This window comes from Halichoeres trimaculatus, unplaced genomic scaffold (genome assembly GCF_033239565.1).
Source record: "Halichoeres trimaculatus isolate MK-OKI-2021-1 unplaced genomic scaffold, fHalTri1.1 fHalTri1_scaffold_15, whole genome shotgun sequence".
NCBI classification, from domain to species: Eukaryota; Metazoa; Chordata; class Actinopteri; order Labriformes; family Labridae; genus Halichoeres; species Halichoeres trimaculatus.
Window position 1 is genome coordinate 23,824,695 of NW_027437193.1, and position 21,995 is coordinate 23,846,689.

General features: G+C 40.3%; 1 protein-coding gene across 2 annotated transcripts in view; it reads right to left on the reverse strand.

Moving 5' to 3' along the window:
* The window catches only part of pde4ca (phosphodiesterase 4C, cAMP-specific a), a 52,265-nt gene that overhangs the window by 14,113 nt on the left and 16,157 nt on the right, over positions 1 to 21,995 (reverse strand). The window contains exons 2-3 of one of the 2 annotated variants that reach the window (XM_074688780.1): positions 895 to 1,086; positions 350 to 394 (exon numbers count right to left, since the gene is read on the reverse strand). In XM_074688780.1, the coding sequence (XP_074544881.1) occupies positions 350 to 394; positions 895 to 1,086 (237 nt within the window). The remainder of the gene's footprint in view (positions 1 to 349; positions 395 to 894; positions 1,087 to 21,995) is intronic. The other variant, XM_074688781.1, reaches the window with a different exon arrangement.

Here is a 21,995-nt window from a genome sequence, read left to right on the forward strand (position 1 = left end):
GAAGTATTTTCAGAGAATAAATACGTCATGCACTCATATTCAAAGGGTTTGTGAGGAAATGGATCGTGGTGGGTGAAAAGTTGGGTGGGTTGTGTATTAACTGTACTAAGTGTTATCTAAATTGGTTATCGCGGGTCAAAAGACACATGCACAAACATAGAAATGTGGGTGTTTTAAGGGAGAGGTTCGGAGTGGGTCACTGGTGAGGTGTTGTACCTTTAGTAAAATTTGTAAGAAGAGGGAAGGTGGTGGAAATGAGAGGGCAATCTAAAGGGAATGCAAGGGGAGAGCTACAGGGACAGAGTCAGTGTTTTTATCTTATTCTTTTGTTTCATCATTTTCTTCTCACCGAGATGACAACCAGTTGACCTCCCAGTGCTTCAAGCTTTCTTCCCTTTAAAAACAGATAGTGAGAGTCCATGAGGAGGCCTGTGACTGCTGTCTCAACAAACGTTAAGGTCTTTTGACACATTGAGCTGTGGAAGGGACTGTTTGAGAGCATTTTGGATAAAGACAGCGAAAAAGTCCCTGTATTCAGTTACATAATTACTTTAAAATCCCGGACTAGCAGATTTGACATCCAGGTATGAGCGATGGAAAAACAGCTTGCTGAACTAATGCTGGGCTATAGAGTCCGTTTGGGATTTTGACAGTGGACTTTAAGAATATGCTGAACAGAGTCTGCATGGTGTGACTCTGAGTCTTTTTTTGAAGGTCTGTTTCGATCAAGCACACAAAGAAGGGCAGGAAACACTTCCAGGGCTGGATAGTTGTGATGGATATAAAGTTGGTGAGAAAACTGTTGACATGATTGTGAAAAATAATGAGCAACACACGTTATTCAGAGACAATGTAAATAACCTAACTTTCACTAAAAGGTTTTAAAAGACTCACAGGTCACTGGCACCAGACGAGTTCCTGGAGGGACCTTTGGGTGAAAGGTCAAACTCAGAGTCGGATCGGTACAGGAAGGATTCCCGCCGCTGGCTGTGAGGAAAGTTCGCCTGTATGACCAGACCAGAGCCAGGACTGGCCTGAGGGTCCAGGGGGCTGCGTCCCACTGACAATCCATTCTCCACGTCAAAACTGAGGAGAGACAGGGAGAGAGGATAGTCATAAATAGGCTGAAGACAAATTTTATGGTTAATGGAAACCCTCAAAGAGTCTGAAGTACAGAAATGAATGCATCAATTCATCCAACATTTATTCATTCAAACCTTGATTTATTCTCGATAAAATACACCGAGGTTACCCTCGTTTGTACAGACATAGTATGAATACATAAAACAGATCAATTACAAACACACAGTTACAGTGAGAGGAACAGTAATCACTAATCAAGGTCTTGAACTCTGTAAGAGAGGGAGAGGCTGTTATCTTTATTGTATTCTAAGAGTAAGAGGCACCAAATAACTAGAAAAGCAGACCTCCTCCAAGCATATTGTGATTGTCACCAACACTTTAGTCCGACTTTAATGTTATACTCCCTTTCAGCAGACTGTCTGCTACAATTTGGTGTTAGTTGCAGGTTTGTACGATAATTTGCTACCTGACAGTGTTGAAAATTATGATGACCCAGTTCATATTTCATATTCTGGATCTTAGTATCCAGAATGTTGCCAGGATCTGGATCGTACTTTTACATCTGTCAGAAATTATGGTGACCTTGTCTTGTAATGTTTTGCAAATCAATCCAACCATTTATCCTGGAGTCATATACACGGATGGTGAAAACAGCCCTATCTCACAATGATAAAGAATCCATTAAAAAAGTGCTGGATCCAGACGGTGATCCGGATCACCTCCAAAATTTAATTTAATCTCTTCTTCTTAATCCCATTTTGAACATTTCCTGAAAATTTTACCAAGATCCGATAGTTACTTTTTGACTTATGTTCACAGACAAACAGACAAACTCTCCCAAAAACATAACCTCCTTGGCGGAGGTAAAACTGCTGATTTGCCAAATTCACTGTAGACTAGAGGGACTTTAAGATCTAGTAAGTTAAAGGCAGGGATGGCAGTCCTGAAAAACTAGCATGAATTTGAATGTAGCATCTTGTCAGGACTCCACCTAGTCCCTCCTCCCCCTCCCCTTGGAGCTCCTCCAAAGCAACGCCCCCGCTCACATGCACGAGCGCCGCTGATTCATGACTGTGATTGTGAATGACTGAAAGATGGACTCAGCACATCATTTTATGTTTTGCACTACGTCGAGTCTGGTCTCATTTAGAGGTAAGGAAACACCGGAACGTTAAAACGTAAAGCTAAAAAAACAATAAACAAACGTGACTTTTGTCATGCTAGCATCCTCCACTTTTACTTGTGACACGATATCAGGAGTAAAGCTATGAATAGTACAAGTACACTTTCTCTAGGACTTACTGAATATCACAGTTTTTTTGTTTATTAGACTCTGATCCAGACTACAGCCCAGAGCCAAGTACCCCATCGGCTCAAAGGGGAGAGGCCCGAGGTCAAGCAAGAGGGGCAGTAGTCAGAGGCAGGGGACAGAAAAGAAAAGAAAGCCTCTGTCTTTCTTTTCTTTTCTTTTCTTGCTCTGTTTAGCCGGAGGAGCAGTTACCAGTACTCAGAGTATGGATAGTTTCTCTGCCATTCCTCTGCTGAGTGCAAATCTGTACACCGCTAAACTCAGGAATACGCATTGAGTCAGGGGCAGTGAGTGCTAGGGAAATGTACGCACAGGAGGAAGGCAAAACGACAGGACGGGATTTGATTGGTTTAACTGACTGGATCCTAATCGATGTGATTGGCTGATGTTTTCCTGGGTTTTCTCCTGCTGTAGATAGTGGATATTATTCGCTTTCATTTAAGAACACATCGTATATTGCTTGCCATTGGGATATGCAGATCATTTTAACCAGTGTAACAAAAAGTGTATCTAAATCAAACTACCAATTATACCTTTAAGTTAATGAGTCACATAGGACCATCATAAAACTCTCAAAGGTTTAAGAGGCAGGCTGGTAGTTTGTCAGTAAGGACATTAAACATTTTCATGAAATGGCCAGCTAACCATAAAAACGCATTTTTTGTGATACAGATTGCTGTTTTCACACCACCTTTACATTTCTAGATCCATCAGCAAACAAATAATGCTCATTCAGACAAACTCAAACCTCCTCAGGAGCAGGTTTTGACAACAAAGTCACAGTGTGAAAAACAAACGGACCAATAAAGTCTGGTTCACAGACTGCAGGTTTCATTTGTTGATTACAGCAAAGTCGGTTTGTGGCCACACTGCCCAACTATCCTGAAACAGTATGGAAATCCCTTCATATTGATTCCAGTTGAGAGACTTTGCTCACTCAATTAACAATGAAGGAGAGATGAGGTTGATACAGCACAATACTCCGGGTGTAAAAATATCACACGCTTTCATCGCTCGGTAGCACGGCTCACTGGTTTTAGCTCTATAACAGTAAGTTTTAGGAGTTGGAGTAGACATAATTTAGCTTAAGTGACAAATTTAGTCTTATGTGTGAAACATAAGACTACACGTATTTCTATAGACATGATTTTTGCAAGTTGGTGCCACATAATAAGGCTAGGTTGGTTGTTAGCATCAAATCAAAGATATAAAGAATAGAAAACAGCTTCATTTAACCGTTCCTTAAAGCTTTGGAGCAAATAAAGAAAAAGAAACCTTAGATCCATCCACTTTCAGCCTGCCTGTCAAAGGAGGTGAAAAACTGTAACAAGAACCACTCGACTGGCACTTCATTAAAGCTGTGACTCCTGTGAGGCTCATATCGTGCAGGTGAAGAACAAGTGTGTGTGTGCGGAGGCGGTATGTGTGCAGAAGGACTGCGACTGAGCAGCTGGTTTAAATTTAGCAACAGAGTATTGACTTGAGGTCATGTGAGAGTGAGTCTATATAAAGGCGAGCGTGCAGGTGAGGAGGAGTTCCTCCTGATCGAACGTGATTCAACCATGAATACAAAAGAGTAAACAACAGCCAAGTAGGAACCTTTTGGCAGTCTAAGCATGCTTCAGCCTTGATCCACATCTTCTTTTTCCCACAGTCCTTCTGCTGACATGCAAACTTGGAGAGACTCTGTCAAGTGTGGGGTTTGTTTGGCAGCATGTCTCTTTTTAATAACCGTCTGAGGAGATCCAGAGTAGACATCCACACTCAGCAGAACAACCGTTAGCTTAACGTGGAGGATTCAAGAAGGGGAAAGAAGCTCAGTAGACACATCCTTTGTTTTTCGAACAAATGTGACAAAAAGTCTTTTAAACCAAAAGCAAAGACTGAAGTTACAGGTGCAAGACCTTACAGACACAGGATGTTTTAGAACATAATCCACAACATCATCAGAGGCTTCATAGAGTATAAAATAACTGCCAAGTTAGAAATCAGGGCCTACATTTGAAGAATACACAAAAAGATCATGAAGTTTCCTGAAAAAAATGGATAACCCGGACTTACAATAATTCATCACATGGCAGGTATGGTAGGGCAACTGAGGTATCCAACCAGAGCACAAACCATCAGTGTCGTCACGGTTTATCATCTAATGTACAAGCAACAGGGATGGCTGCAGCCTGCTGACGATTTTCAAGGAAAGTTGATTGAGAAGCAACCCAGTAATCCAAAAACCACCCAGCCCCGTTTCTATTTAAATAAAGTCAGCATTTCATTTGGACATGAAGATCCTGGAGTCTGGCGGAAGACTAGAGGGGAAAAGTGTCCAAATCTGGAGAAGTCCAGTGTGAAGTGTTGTTTTCAGTGTATGTTTCCATGTTCTATGTTTCTGCTGACTGGCTTTGAAGAACAGCTGATTTTCTCTCAGGAATACTTGGATCCTGCTCACAGTGCCAAAATGACCACCAAATGGTTTGCTTGATTGGTAAACCAGCCGGCCTGACCTGAACTTTACAGAGACTCTGTGGAGTACTCGTCATAACACCTCTCTACCCATTGAGGGAGTCCTTTATGGTTAAGGAGCCCAAAACTGAAGTACTAAGTGAGTAAGGGAACATACTTTTTAGAAGTTGGACTCTCCTGTATCTTTTCTTTTTGTCTTTTTTATTTCTTATTTTTTATTGTTACCCCTGCCAAGGAAGTTATGTTTTTGTGAGATAGGGCTGTTTTCACCATATGTGTATATAACTCCACGATAAATAGTCAGATTGCTTTGCAAAACAATACAAGACAAGGTCACCATAATTTCTGACAGATGTAAAAGTATGATCCAGATCCTGGCAATATTCTGGATACTAAGATCCAGAATATGAAATATGTACTGGGTCATCATATTTTTCAACACTGTCAGGAAACAAATTATCGTACAAACCTGCAACTAACACCAAATTGTAGCAGACAGTCTGCTGAAAGGGAGTGTAACATTAAAGTAGGACTAAAGTGTTGGTGACAATCACAATATGCTTGGTGGAGGTCTGAGTTCCCTGAGTGCTTTTCTAGTTGACATATCCTGGGTTTCTGATTTCTGTGAACCACTACCTGCTAATATATGTATCTAATTCATTAAGATGCACCTGAGTAGCTGTACCCAGTGTGAATCTTAAGGGACAGCTAAACAGAGCCTCTGAGGGGAACATGACTGTTTAAACCGTATCACTCTTTCCAATAGTAGTGAAGGTATTCACTTTAAAAATCAAAACATGTTGATATGTTTCAGTGCAAATATTAAAACATCTTCCACTGCACTTCACTTTCCTTATTTTTCTGATAGTACATATGCACCAGCTGCAGCACGCAAACATCTCATTCATTCCTTTTTTTACTCCTCCTCCTCTCGGCCCCCTCCTCCCCTGATATACTCCTCGGATGCTGCATGAGGACAAGATGTTGGTGTGTTACTGACTATTACATAACAGCAGCAGAAGAGAAGCCCCATCCTTCCATTCATGTGACAGCTTCAGACACTGACTGCACTATACATAGACGTGTAGAGGAGTCAGAGGGAGAGCGGGAAGACAGCGAATGAGGGGTAAAATAGGGCAAAGGAAGAGGGAGGGTCACTCTGATTTCAAAGAGAGTACAGCTTGTTCTAAGTCATGACTGTATGTACACTGTGGGTCTGAGCCAGTTACGCTGCATGCTTCACATATGTACTGATGTGTTTACAGCATGTCTGAGCACTCATTATGAGTCTGACTAAAAAAAAGGACTAAAGCTGTTGGAGGTGTGTAAATGATGCCTTTAAAGTGCTGCAGCAGAGCAACGTGCATCTTACACACCTGTCACGTGAATGGTTTTGATCACTGAGCACACACACATCCTTCCTGAGTTACTAAAGGTACACATGAAGCTCACGGCTTCATGCATCCTGTGTGCTTCCTGTGTCTGTCATTATTTCGTGCTCAGTCCTCTTATTGATGCTGCACTCCTGGCTGTAGTCCTGCACACCGTGACCATAGGCTCGATTCTATTTTTATATCTGAATCACGCTTCTGCCTGTATGCAGCTAAATTTAGCCCCCCATGCACAGGGAATAGACCAAGAGAGGCAGCACTGCGGCTAAAAATAGAGAGTCAGGTAGAATACAGGGCTCTTCCTCCCTCCCCTCGCTTCACGCTCTGCATCGCAGAGCAGCAGATTCTTCCCTCCATTCATGAATATTCATAGGCCAGTTTCTATTTGAGGCTGCTGCCGAGCTAAATTTAGAACGGAGATCAAAAATATCGCCCACGCCTTTCTCCTGCTGCTTTTTCACTTTCATTTCTCTTTGCTCTTCCTCAAGGGGACCAGCACTGAGTCCTGACTTACACACGACACTGAACTATTTACCTCTTCCTCAAAAAGAGACACAGAGCGGTGCTGAAGGCTCTGCACAGGAGCACGTGTACCCAGCACAATTACCAGGAGTAAAATAATAATGATCCGCTGCAGGTTTTTATGAAGTAAACAGAAAGATTTCAGCTCACAGCAACAGCAGCAGCCGGAGTAGTAGTTGCCAAGGTAACAACAAATAGGATAACCAAAAAACTGGCTAAATAAAGCAGTAATTCAGGAAGATCTCATTTAAATATGGATTTTACTTTTTGTTTTTGCACAATTTTTTGTGCATGACTCATTTGTGTTTTTTTGCTTTTTTTTCCTTTGGATTCTCTGTTTATGAGCCCACGCACTGACAACAGATCATTAAATGGAAGATACTCTCACTAGAATCAATGTATGTTCATACACTGTTGCACCTGCACTTGGATTTGTTTTATGTAGAGAAGAATGACAGGCTGGTCTAAGAGCCCTGACAAAATTTGAACTAAACATATCAACTGTTTTGTTTTCATGAGGTCAAAGGTCAGCATACATGCTGCCTAGACATAACACTCCCATGGAAGCACTGGTTTTTAGAAACAGGACCAGTGTCTTCCTCCCTTACACCTTCTCTTTTTCTTTCTGCCTCTGCCTCATGAGACCAAAATGAACAGAAGAATGAGAATTTTCTGGAATAGTCTGTCAGTTGAGTGGGAGTTTGGTGTGTTAATTACACAGCTTTGTGAGAGGTGTGTGAAGAAGTTTCTGTCTATGATGTCAGTCTGTGATCAGGGTCCCTCTACTGGTCCCTGGTGGGACTACAAGAGCCAGCAATCCAAGTTTGTAAAAGTTGACATTTGAAGTATTTTTGAGAGAGTGAAACAAGTGACAGCCTGCCAAGTAAATTAGATTTTATTCTTGTCAGTGCTCATAACTGATAATAAGTGACTGACTGAGAAATATCTATAAGAACTCCATCCTCTTAGATGGAAATATTGTCTTTATTTTCCTACTGTCATGTGATGATTGAGATTTTATTTTTGAATTAAGTTGGTTGGTTTGTTTGTCAATTAGTAAGTCTATTTGTCCTGGAAGTAAAATTAATAATAATAATAATAATAATAATAATAAAACAAACTGTGAAAGACTGGCGAAAAGGAACAGGTGCAAAAAACACAGAAATAAAACTGATTATCCACATATTGCACAATAGTGTTAAGTATTTCTGGAAAAAAATAAACAGTTTCTGAATTTTTATACAACTCTTTTGGACTATTTACTAACCAAAAATAAATCAATTAATCAACAAATCAACAAAATCTTTAACTGATGTGACAACTGTAAAATAGAGGGATTAAAAAACACCTTATGAAGTGATGTATCAAGGACAAGTAAGGGACTTATTACTGTTTACAGATTGTTATTAAAAAAAAACTTTGTATTTCATTTTTTTTTTAGAAATTCAGATGTTTAGATGTAAGAGAAAAGTTTCTTCAGACACACACAAAGCAGCACTCGAGCGTGCAGACATACACACACACCTGATTACGCTCTGCAGTCTAATGACCGAACAGGAGCCAACATTCCTCAGCAGCATAAAGCCTTTTACAACATTAAATAAAGGTTAAGAGCGAGGTGTGTTACAGCGCTTTTTACTTAAGAGGTTAGCTGGAAAGACGTGTGATTGATGGCAGTCTGTCAGTAGCCCTGATACTCGACACCCTGCTTGCGTCACCGCCTGTCACGGCGACGTCAATCCCATCTGGGGAGCATTAAAATACAGGAGCTACGGAGCAGAGGGAGAGGGAGGGTTTTAAACCAGGGCAGGCTGTCATCTGAACCTTCATTCATCATCCTCAGGCCTTTGCTGTGACACAACCGGGACCGACCCGCAGGACCTGCTCAACCATTTATTCAGAAGTCATTTAAAAGGAGTCAGATAGCGTTTATAACACCTGACACACACCTCATCTGGTGATGCTTTAGAGTGTTGTATTTCTTTTGATAATTTGAGATGATCCCCATTACGTGGTGAGCAAGAGTATAAAACTTCAGGTTTTACTCTGACGTGGTGATTACACATTACAACCCAGGCTGTTATACATCTGCTCGTAACACATGAAAGGTATCCCGGAGCAAACAAGGATCAGAAATGGCTTAGTGAGACCACAAAGTTCACACTAGCAGCAGATCAGTGTCCACACCCTGAAGCTCAACACACAGAACAAAGTGAACCGAGAGTGAACCACTGAGGTGGTTAATCTGGCCACATCAGAAAAAAAAAAAAAAAAGACTTTACGCACATTTTGTTTGTGTGATTTAGGGTTTGAATGAGGAGTGTGTGTTCAGGGATGAAAGCTGTCTGGTTGTGTTTTTCTGTGGTGGCCCCTCACACAGAGGAGAACCACCCTGTTTGTTTGTTCTGCCCTTCCTCTTCTTTCCTGTGACGTCACATGATTCAGCCATGTGGAAAACATGATGGAGGAGGGCGTTTTAATGTGTAATCAGTATACCGACATTAACTCACGGAGCTTAAACTCCATGTCCTCTGGCTATAATCTTAGTTTAAGTGTAAATCTCTGTTAGCTGCATGGTTGACTCCTTTAACTTGAAGAATTGGCGTTTGCTTATTGGGAGTTTACATAATTAACATTAGAGTATGAGAATTAAGAATTTAAAAAGCATCTTTTGGATTTCAAATTTGTGGCATTTTTTGCACCCACTCTGGGAAAAGCAGATCCTACAAATTTTTCTTTTTGATCTTTTTATTAGTTACTTCCGCCAAGGAGGTTATGTTTTTGATGGACTTTGTCCATTTGTCTGTGAACAACATAACTCAAAAAGTTACAAACAGATCTTGATGAAATTTTAAGGAAATGTTAAAAATGGGATTTGGACGAAGTGTTTAAATTTTGACGGTGGTCTGGATCACCGTCTGTATCCAGGACTGTTTAAGAGGATTCTTTATCATTGTGAGATAGGGCTGTTTTCACCATATGTGTATATAACTCCATGATAAATGGTCAGATTTCTTTGCAAAACGATACAAGACAAGGTCACCATAATTTCTGAAAGATGTTAAAGTACGATCCAGATCCTGACAATATTCTGGATACTAAGATGTGGAATATGAAATATGTACTGGGTCATCATAATTTTCAACACTGTCAGGAAACAATTTATAATACAAACCTGCAGCTAACACCAAATTGTAGCAGACAGTCTGCTGAAAGAGAGTATAACATTAAAGTAGGACTAAAGTGTTGGTGATAATTAAAATATGCTCGGTGGGGGTCTTTGCTCTCTGAGTGTTTTACTGATTTCAGTCTGTTTCAGTGACGGACTCCATGTTCACTTTGAAGTGAATAAACTGCTGGATGTAAAATTAGCTTAGCATAAATGCATAATTGAGCATGATTAATTGAAAACAAAGACCGACAATCCTTCAGATCATTTGATGTTGGGAAGACAAACTTCTTCTGGAGGGCGCCTTGCTAGACGCTTACAATTCACCAAACTCAAAACTCAAACACACTTTTTTTGAGATTGACACTTTTTTTATCTGAACCCCCATTCTTGATTTTATTTAGTTATCTTTTTTTTTTTTCTAAAAAATTGTATTGTGAAAGTCAGGAGTAACATAGGAGAAAACAGACCACAGGTTGGATTCAACCGTTCAAGGACTGGCCTCCACACTAGTGCCTCCTCAGCTATTTTTTTTTTTTTTAAAAAGGTGGCTAGCAACAAAACTAGCAACTTTTCAATGTTGTGGGCCCCTGTCCCTAGTAAGATAAGTTCTCCTTACGTTTACAATAGCAGCAGTTCTTTTCAGATACAGCTAGATTATACAGTCTACAAGCCAGCAAATTAAAATGAATTTGTCAAATTTGTTAATTTGACATTAACAAAAGAAAGACAAAAGAGATTAAATTTAATTTATAGCCCTAAACATATTTACACTGTTTTTTAATCACTTTTCGTCATTGATGTTATTCCGCATTTATTGAGTGTAATTATGCAAAAAAGGTGATGACATTATCTAGCAATTTCTCCGACAGCCAATTGCTCCTTTCCTCACTGAGAAGTTGGCATCACTGCCAGCCTCGTGGAGGGCTCAACCTCAACACTAGGCCATACTAGTGCTCCTCACAACAATGTTTTGGGTTATTTTTTGTGAATGAAACTTTCAAGATTGATTGGGTTAGATAGTATGCTTCAGAGGTTCTGGCAGGCAAATGTTGTAACCCCAAATAAGCAGCCTGGCAAGCTGGGTCCACCTGCTTCTGGTCTTTATGCTTAACTAAACTACCAGGGTTATGAATTTACCAGAATTTCAAAACAAATATCAGGAAAGTTCACAGAAACTTAAATGACATCTTTGCCAATTAGTTTTTAAACTGTTCTAATGTTTACCATGATGTAAAAAAGTTTGATGATAAATGTTCAAAAGGTTTTGTTGGATTGGTTTATCAGCACCTTTAACTGATTCCCAAAGGTATGACTGTAGCGTAGGCAGCACCGTGCATGAAAACATGAGATCTGCTGCACAGTCCTCCCTGTTTTTCCCCTGTTCTCTGTTACCGGCTAATCCCCTATATTGAAAAACAGGACACTGCATACATTTATGCAGACAGTAACACAAAACGAAGCAGCAGAGTTAGGCTGCTTTTATTTCAGAACGTACTTATGAATAGCAACACAAACAATAACCTTTTCAGCACCCATCAAAAACAGAGCCAATATGTCACCCTCTTCATTATCCAGATGATAGCCAAGTATAGCCTTTACGCAGCTGGGATATCCATGTATGTCCATTGTTCAGAGTCATGCGGTGAGAAAAGCTGGTTTAAAGAATGCTGGCAAATGAGGTGTTAGCTGACGTTACAGACAGACAGGAACACCGAATCACTCCAGTGACCTTTTAATGACACAACTCAGAGCTAAATCGAGTTATGAGACAGAATATACAATGGGACATTTTCGCAGACCCAGTGATGTGGAAAAACTGCATTGTGTCTTCTGTTGACACATTTTTTGTGGCTTTGTTTGCAAATGTTTTGTGTTTTGTAAAATGAGCTAAAATAAAGTATTTTTTTTCACTGATCAAGCTCAAGATAGTTTGTTAAACTAAATCAACAAAGCTAAAAGTTACACTCAAATTAAGAAGTGTGTGTGTGTGTGTGTGTGTGTGTGTGTGTGTGTGTGTGTGTGTGTGTGTGTGTGTGTGTGTGTGTTTGTTTGTAATTCTAACTGAGCTGTACTCTCCATCTGAAGTAACCACTGATGTCAACCTCTTTATTGATCATTAATTTACTCACACACAGCATGGTTTGTTTTTTTTGTAAAATTATGAGGAAAAGAGAGTTACCGGGTTGTTTGTCGTTTTTCTGGTTTCTCCAAAACGACAGAAAGTATGAGGTTTTTTATATTTAAAAAGTTCATTTGATAGCATTTTTTTTTCATCACTGTCCACAATCTGGTTTTCAGTTGAGCCCTTATGAGCTGGATAATCCTTATAAAATCAAACTAGGACAAGTGCTCATATACTCTCTATGCATTCCTTGGGTCCAAATTAAGCTGCAACCACCGGCCATGAGAAATGAAGCAGACACTTGAGTGCTAATAAATTACAGTTCACTGAGTTCCACTTGAGGCTTGCACCAGAGATACAGGTAACCATATATACACACATTCATAAAGCAGATATTAACAGAAAAAAATTGACATGTTCATCACCTGGTACAATTTTTTTTAAAGTAATTTCTCTTACAGCACACACTTAATGAGGTGTGAATTTTCTTATAACTCAATAGCTTAGAACAGGGGTCACCAAAGTGGACCCTGGGCAGGAGCACCACTTGAGGTGCCCCCTTTAGCATGTTCCAAAAACAGCTGGTCACAATCATAGACTGTATATAGAGTGGACAGCTTGGCTCAGCCATTCATCATTGTACGGTTTTGAAGCCAAAATTCCCCCGTCTCAGGCGCAGCCATTGGCAGCAGTTGAGCAGCCAGAGTCTGCGCAGTAGAGACGATGAGGGATTCTGGGAGAATCTGAGTGGAGCTGGGTGACAAAAATAATAATTGTTTTTTTTTTTTTTTGAGAGTCTAATCACTTCTTGACCCCGAACATATTTCACAAACCCCCGAAAAAAATACACAAGAAAGGCAGCTGTCAATCACTGTTAAATGTGATGTAAAACCTTGTTTTTAACCTCTTTTAACTAATTAAAATGAAACTTTTCAGAAAAAAGAGGACCTGAATACAAGGCAGCCAAATAATCTCTTCAAATTACCTCAACAATCAGACGTGAGAAACATTTCTACAAGGTGTATTAATTTTTTAAAGTTTGACCACAGCTCATCTGAAATGTCTGGAAAGTTGGATTTTTTGACCTATACTGCGGCCAGCCACTAGGGGGAGCAGTTTTTGTGGCGACCTCACTTCGGGCTGAGCAAGATGACGTCCATTTTTTTAACAGTCTATGGTCACAATGGAGCTACATCCAGAAATGTTTCCAAACATCAATTTTGTGTAAATCCTCAAAAATAACCAGGGAATAATTAACATTGACATGTGATCAGTCTCTTTCCATAGTATCATTACTACTATTATTATTATTATTATCATTGATCTGTGCTGTATTGTTCAGGATGTTCGTACCATAAATAACCCTTTGTACCACTCATCTCCTGTGAGGTAGCCCTTGGTCTCAAAAAGGTTGGTGACCCATGGTTTAGAAGGTACTAGGATTACAAGTTTGCTCACTTGGTGGCACAGCTGACATGATGGACCTGGTGATGCACTTTAAGTGCTAAAGAGGAGGCTCAAAGCCTACTACCTCACACTACCTCACCCCAAGTTAGGATGAGTCAGATTGACTCTCATGGCATATGCTGTCGATAAGCCTCAAAACTCTCCAACAGAAACAAATGGGTGACGTCACAGAGACTGCACCATTTTCACACAGCCTGGTCGATTCATAAGATCAGGACTACACAGATCTAGAGCAGAAGAGTTATGACCCTTTGTGAAGACTGGCAGACCAGATCCTAAGAAACCTGAGTAAGATGGAAACCAGATGAGATTCACAATGAGTCAAAGATTTTTCCTTGTTAACCCCCAATACTATCACCACCTACACAAGCACACACACACACACACACACACACCCTACAAGCACTCAAATCCTTGTTTTCCCCCAAGATCTCATGGCAAAGAAAACACAGGAGTTAAAAGAGAAGAATTGGAGGGAAATGAATGTAAGCGGTGGTCTGTATGACGGAATACACGAGGGAAGAAAAGAAAAGTTCATAAAAGTTTAGAAGCTGGTCTATTTAAGTGTTGTAACACGATCAGCTTTAGCTATTAACGGCAGAAGGCTTCTGACGTGAGATGACACCGTAGAAAAACATCAGATGTCATGTGAGAAAAGACAGAGAAATAAATGAAGGATGACGACGTTACTCCAAAATGTTGAGCCCTTGTGTGCCCTTACTGTGAGGCTTCCTCCAGAGTGCTCAAACTCACAGTCAGGGTTTGAATCAATGTTTCTTTCTTTTTAAAGAAATGAATGATAAACTGACTTAATTTCAGCCTGACATTTGAACATTAATGAAGCTGTTTTCTTCCGCTTTGAGGTTAACAAGTAAAGAGTACAATTATTTATACACAATATGGATAATTTCCTGTTTTGCTTCATGCTTTATGATCAATCACTCTCAATTTAAAGCTCCTTTAAGGAACTCTCACTCAGTGTAGACTTTAGCGCCCCCTATGGAAAAGGTGGCACCTCTTACTTTAGTGACTGTGTCCTGAACATATGTGAGCTATATTTCTTTGAACCATGTACTTTCTGCCTGATATATCTTGGCAGTTAATGTGTCACTTTTTAAAAATCTGTGCGATGAAAAACTGTGAAAATTAAAAAAGCTGTGAAAGAATAAATCTTTTGATTTAACACGAACATCCCTGTCACAGACTTAAGATGGTGAGTATTACTACAAATATGTAGGTGATCTTTATGCTGATGGTGGATACTGCGCTCAAAGGTTATTTAAAGGTCCCACATTATGCAAAAATCACTTTATTAAGTCTTTTGGTGAAATTTGTGGGTCTTTGGTTTTCCCCCCAGCCCACTAAATGTGATATTTAATGACAAAACCTGTACTTAGTAGTGCTTGTGAATGTAAAATCCTGACCTAAAACGAGCGGTTTGGATTTGAGGGATTTGCTGATGTCAGCGATTCCCTTTTTTTGAAACAATCTGACCTGATTGGTCCACCGGAGCAGATAACCCCGATCCCCCTCCCCGCCCACTCCCCTCCCCGCTGCTGCTACAGCAGCCATCACTCCCATCACTGCTCTGTTTTTGGCTGTAAATAGCCACATAGTTCCATGCACAAGCTTCCCATCTAGGAAGAAGATAAGACTAAGTGGCTAGAGTTCATTTATCAAGGAAATGTGCCAGCTACACTCAGTAAAACTGTGCATATGTGTGCTAGTCACTTCACACTCGACTGCTTTTCTAACTTTGGACAGTACAACAGAGGGCTAGCCAGTAGACTGGTCCTGAATCCAGGTGCATTACCAACCATCCAACAACAAACCTCGGACCCTGGAAATGTGAGTATTTGAAATGCTGTGTGCTGTGGAGCAGATGTAAGAGCTTTTCCTCAGTGTCCCCCCTGTCTCTGTGTTAGCTTCAGGATGCTAACTCTAGCTGCAGTTAGCCTGTTGTTTTAGCCTGTAATGTTACGGTAAACCAGCTTCGCTGTTTTCTCAACATTGTGCACTCGGAGCTCGTGGCGCCGCTCTCTGTGACGCTGAAGAGCGCGGCGGTATCAGCAGTGGCTCATTTACATATGAAGGTCACGCCCACTAAATCAGAGCGTTCTGAACAGAGGGGCTATGAGAGCCTCGAAACAATGCTGCTGTGCTTGATTTATTGGCTTTTTGGACCAAAACATGTTACTACCATTTCATGAAGACATCAATGATCCATATTAAACTGAAGAAAAGGAGCATAATATGGGACCTTTAAAGAGATTGTTATTAATTTCAGTCTGCTTTAAGAGCAGCTAAAAACTCACCACAGGAGCTTTAAAACATCGCTGCACAGAACAGGACACACACACGCAGACACATAATTGGACAATTATTCTGTCAGGCCCTTAAATACTGCTCTGTCTGGAAACCTTGTTACTTTTAGGGTTTCAGCAGAGCTTCGGGTCCATTAAGCCTGTCACACTGCACACACTCAGGCACGACTCACCGCTGAGTGACTGTCCATCACAAATGACCCAGAACCACAAACTGCTGCTACGTGCTTGTGTTCATGCAGTAATGCTAAGGTAAGACCCTAAATACCATCCCACATTAGAGCACAACGTGTGTGTCGGTGTGTGCGCTCAACGCTTGAAACCCAACACTGGTGAACCTGCTCCTCCCGTTTGTGGGGCAGATAAATGAGAGTCCATGACGCTGAATGTGGGCCAGACCGCCACAAGAAGCCGCCGACGATTTGAGAAATGCTTCAGAAACACTTCCAGACACATTTATTATGACAAAACACTTTTTTGGCTACGGCGCCTTCACACCTTCCCCAGTGAGAGTTATAGGGCACAGGATGACTTTATAATATTTGTGAAAAGGGAGGCTTGTCTACTGAAAGCTCAGAATAATCCATCACGGCCACATTAACCTGGAAAATGTATGTGCAAAACTGACCCAATGCCCTGGCACTGCATTACTTTATAAAACACAAAAACTTATCTGGTACAATAAATAAATGAGAGATGCATGACAGAGTCTGGCTTCCAAAACATCAGAGTGAGTCCAATGTTCACACTTTGAGATTTTGATAAATCAAGAAGGAAAAGATTGATCTTTCCCCCTCTTCTCCGCCAAGGCTGAGCTGACAAGAGAGAGTGTATTAGGTTTCTATTAAATGCCCTTCTAAAGCTCAAGCACAGTTACCTCATCCACGTGCAACTCGCCAAAGCTGTCATCTTTAAGACCCTTAATACATAATAAATGATTCCCAGCATAAATCAAGCTTGCTCACTCCAAAACACCCAGCTCAGCTGTTACATTTGTATCTGCTGTCAGTGGCTCATTTAGAAATAATCCGTTAGGGTTTTTCCATCCCTTTCTTGGTTGTCATGACTGAGAAACGTTTTTTGTCACTGCCGCAAAAAGCGTTCAGGGAAATTGGATCAACAGCCTAAAGACCCAAGGGGGGAAGGGGGGGTCTCAATTAAATTAAGGGTTTTCTTCAACCTTCCCTAAAAGAATATAGCATGTGCTTTAAGAAGGTGAGTGGCTGAGGTAAATGCTAACCAAACGCTAAAACACCATTAAGAAAACATGGACTTTTTGAGATGTAAAGAAAGTAGTGTCAACTTGAGACTGGCTGCAAAATTAAAAGAACAAACAAACTTTAGATATCTACGTATGTTTTTATGTTGAAGTGCTGTGGAAGCGCTGAAATTTTCAGTTCAGCATATGTCTCCTTGAGGTCGTCTACAGAAATACCAGAGATCATGTAGACACCCTCTAAAAAAGCCCATTTTTACAGAAACGCCCATCTACAGCCTGGTACACAAAGCACTTCAGTCAGGGCAGTTCATTTCTTCAACGGCAAACAACAGGAGGATAACAGTGGTTGTTTGTGTGGTAGGGTATAAGATTAATATGGTCCCTACTAGAAATGTTCCCCACCAAAAATTACTCAGGGCAGTTTCTTTTAAATTACAAATCCACCAAATTCAAGGATTGAAAACAGAATTTAAAAAATAACTTCTAATGGGTTTTAACATACTTATATGGTCACCCCTTTTGATCGCTTCTAAGTATTGCAGGTAATCTGTCCCGAGGCAAAAGATGGTCCAAGCCAAATTTTGACCTGAAGACTGCACAACAAAAGTCAGGGTCACAAAAATGAAAAACTGAAAATTAAGGGGGCTGTGAGGACTACTCAGAGTGTGGAGTATTGATAAAGACTCCATTTCCCACAGCACTCACTGTGGAGACTCTTACTAAAGCTTTTTTCACACAACTTTTCGTCGTTCAAGATAACTTTTCAGCTCTGGCTCCTTGTGCTCAAAACTGGTCTTACTTAGCAAGCACCAACTCTTTGCTGGACCAGAGCAAAGCACCAACTACGACAGGGGCCAAGGGCGAGTTACCGTAACCAGTGATCAGCTCTAAAAAGCCATTTTTAAAAAGAAAAGCCACCAAGCAAGTCATCTGTTATTTTGTTGGTGTTTCCTTATTCAAAACCTGACATGAAGTGCAGTACCTCTTTTGTAGATGAAGTCTACACCTTGTTCATTTATTTAACAGACTAAAAAGCTTTTTTTATTTATCTTATTTACAGAATAAAATGTTATTTCTGCCTCTTGGTTGTGTGTTCACATTTACCCTCTGCTCTCTGTATCGTGCACGGCAGAGTTCTACCCTAATGGGTTAACAGAACACAAACACATCCGCACACACACACAGATGAGGACACTCCTCATAGCAGACATAAAGTTAGGAAATATAATGTCACAACCACCATAAGAAATGCATATTAAAAAAAATCTGCATGGCACAATGATGTGGCTCCAACTTGTCTCCTTCTTGATAGAAAACCAAACTGTTTCTTAAAAGAATGTGATGAGAGCAAACCTAACACTAGCACCAAACCAGCACTGGTAGAAAAGGGGTCTGAGATGTGTCTGTCAGTTAGTGAGTCCTAGTTTTGACCTACAAGTGCTCATCTACCAACTACAACCTCACCAAGCAGAACTAACGTAACCTCACTCTTCGTTTTATTGATAGACTCTCCAGTTTGAACAGACCACTGCAGAATAACTGCTGACTGTGGGTTGTAATAAACATTAGCACAAACAGCTTAGCTCCTGTGTTAGCCTTTAGCTCGTGCCTTATCACTCTCCCATTTATCTTTCTTCTGTTCTCCTGTCCTTTTTCTTTTTGCCAGTTCAGCTCCAGTGTCCACTATTACTACAATATTAACCAAAGAAATTATTTTAACAAAGAAAAACACAGATCTCTCTTCTCATTGCTCAACTTAGTTGGCTGGTGTGGTGTTGTCTTGTGCCCTAAATCAACCCGATCCAATCGACCCGACAGGGGAAAAGCATTTGATACTGATAATCTCATTTCAAACTGAGTTACAATCAGGCATATATCTTGGAGGGGATAAATTATCAAGATCACTGAGAAGTAGGGCTGAACGATTTTGGAAAATAATCTAATTGCGATTTTTTTAGACCAATATTGCGATTGTGATATAGCATACGATTTTTAGGGGGGACATTAATCTTCTGCATTGTTCACTTAACACAAGTTTTAAGTCATTTTATAGTATGACTAACCAACAGAAGATACTGTTAGCATTTAAACAAGTCTCTTTTGCATTTCTTAATTGAAAAAGAAAAAGGAACACTGTGAAATTTTACTGACCTCCAGTTGTCCGTAAGAGTAACGAACCATACAGAAAAGTGACAAAGGGGTATGGCTCTACGATCTACTGGATGGATCTTTGTAGCCCACAGGGTTTTTTTTTTCTTTGCCAGAAAAAACAGCATTTTGACTTTTGCTGGTTTTAAGGGAGAACAAGTACAAGTTACTATAATTCCTCTAGGTCTGTGGACATGAAACTTTTTTTTTTTTAAATTGCAGCCTTTGCGATTTGAAAATTGCATTCTATTACATTGTGATGTGGGTTTAAAGTCGATTAATTGTTCAGCCCTACTGAGAAGTTCCTCACAGGGACTTAAATGCTAGTATTACCTGACATGGCAATCCATTTCAGGCTCCTGTGATATTGTACCGAAAACTAACATAATGTCAAGCTGATCAGATTTACTGAGTAAAATCAGGGGATCCCCAAAGTCAAGGGACAGATTTACCAAACTCCTAATACTGAGCACCACACATTGCCATCCCAAGAGTCCTGCTGCTACATGAGTGAAAACCTGGGTTTCATCAGGTTCATCTTAGCTAGCAAATACTGTCAAATCAAATGTACCTAACAGACAGCTTTCAGAGCCTAAAGCCAACTCCAGGTTCATAAAATGGAAATGAAAGGATAATTGAATGCAGCCCACCACATCAAAGTCACTGAGCTGTTACTGTACTGGGTTTTCAGAGACAAGCCTCTTATCGGCGCTTTCTTTTTGGAAAAGCAGGTGTTGCCTTTACAGTTGAAAGCTGAATGGAGAAACCAATAACAGATCGCCAGTGGGCAAAATAACCCGTCAGTGCTTATCATGCAATATGGTATGTATGAAGAACAGATGTATTCAGCCCTTCAATTTGTAAGGTACCTGTTGTACTCAGTGACATGAAAAAACATGCAATCCCCTGCTGCATATCCCTGTAAGGAGAAAGCGCTGCTGTTATCTGGCTGTCGTCGTCGGTGGTTAACAGAGATAATTGAGCTTTAAATCATGCACTGAAGGCATGCAAGAAGTAAGATTTACATCCTTCCTCCCTATTCAGGTTTATTTGCTTTTCTTATGACTGGAGAAAATATTTTACATCTACAAAACAAGCTCTGGCCAACATCAAAGTCAGTTTCACCCTAAGGTGTTGGTAGTGTATTCAATGGTGATTGTATGAACAAGGAGGAAAGACAAGATAGAACAATCTGGGAGAGAAAAGTGTGAATTGGCTAGTGAGACCTGTAGTTATACCTTTTAAAACCATAAAACATTATTGTCAACTCATTACAGCATTATAGAGTGTTGACTTCTGAAATATGCAGCATTAATTTATCCCCAAAATGAGTACTGAAAGGGAGTCTGTTTTCCTCCAGAGAGGAAATGGCAACACCAGCTCTGGTAGCGCCTGCTCTGGAGACAAAATTGGTCTCTCCTGTCTAGATTCATAACTCAACCCAAATAAAGCTTTGCTGTTCTTTCGTCCAATCCTGTGACTCCCTTCTCTTCAGCGACCTTACATTTATGAACCTCTTTTTCAGTCCAGGTTTGGAAGCAATCTGAGCAGCAATGTGATAATTAAAAGTCTGATATAACGGGTCTTCTGCTGAGAGCAAAAGTCAATCAAATTACCGAGCGTGGGTCTTTAGGAGCAATAAATGGATTGGACGCTGACCTTTAAAATCCCACCATGCACACAAATGTTCTGAATTACATCTGATAAACAAGGATCCTGCCTGAGAAAAAGGACAGAGGACCGTAACATAAACAAGACTTTATCTCTGAGCCCTCCTTCACAGCCTCCCTGCTGGTACTGGGGATTATGTGTGAAGCTGCAGAACTTTGGGGGGACTTTTCCTGTGAGAATATTTCAGTAAAGGACAGTAATGCAGTTCCTTCTCATGTCCTAAATTACTGCAAAGTGCCGGAAGCGAAATAAGACAGAAGCTGCAGCAGATGGTTGGGAAAAAAGTGAATAAAACTACCCTGTAAGATATACTTTATGATTTACTGTTAATTCTGAAAATCCAGCTGTCCTTTCTGAAAAAAAAAAAGTTTGAAGACATTAAAGTTTTAAAACACTTTTTTCATGTGTTTGCTTAACTTAACCACCTTTGTAGGACACTAGCAGATACCACACAATAGCCTGCATTTCCGTTTTCCACACACATTTAAACAAACAATAAGTTTTCTGTACAGCTTGATAATTTAAATCTGGGTTTAGCTTTTTTATTTAAGCACAGTCTGGCTGTTATTTTCCATACTATTCCTCACTGCTAACTTTTCTTAATGGTGGCATAAAATGTGAATCATTTCTGTATAAATAAGAAGTGGAATGGAGTGGTGAGAAAATAAGAGGGCACACCAGTGGTCAAGAGGAAATACGATACAAAGATATTTTTGGACATGCAGATGCAGATAAGAAGCAAAAACAACTGATAAGAACAAAGGAGGTTCGTGTAAATATTACAGATGATGGAAAATGGCTTGAAAGCTTCAGATTTAAGATGTTAAGGTTTGTAGTGAAGCGTCCTGCAGCAGTGATTGTAGAAAAAATGAGAAAAGCAGAACAAGTTGGGGAGAACAGTAGTCAAAGCTTGACCTAACAGAGACAACTGTGAGCTGTGTCACGCATGCTGTGAACCTGTGTGAGATGAGAGGACCCACTGAGAAGAAAAGACAAAGAGACGGAGTGAGAGTAAATGAGATAGCTCTTAGTTACCGCCGGCGTTTCTGTATGATGTCAATAGGCCTGTTGACAGCGCACGGTGATCCCCATATGTTCCCACTCCGC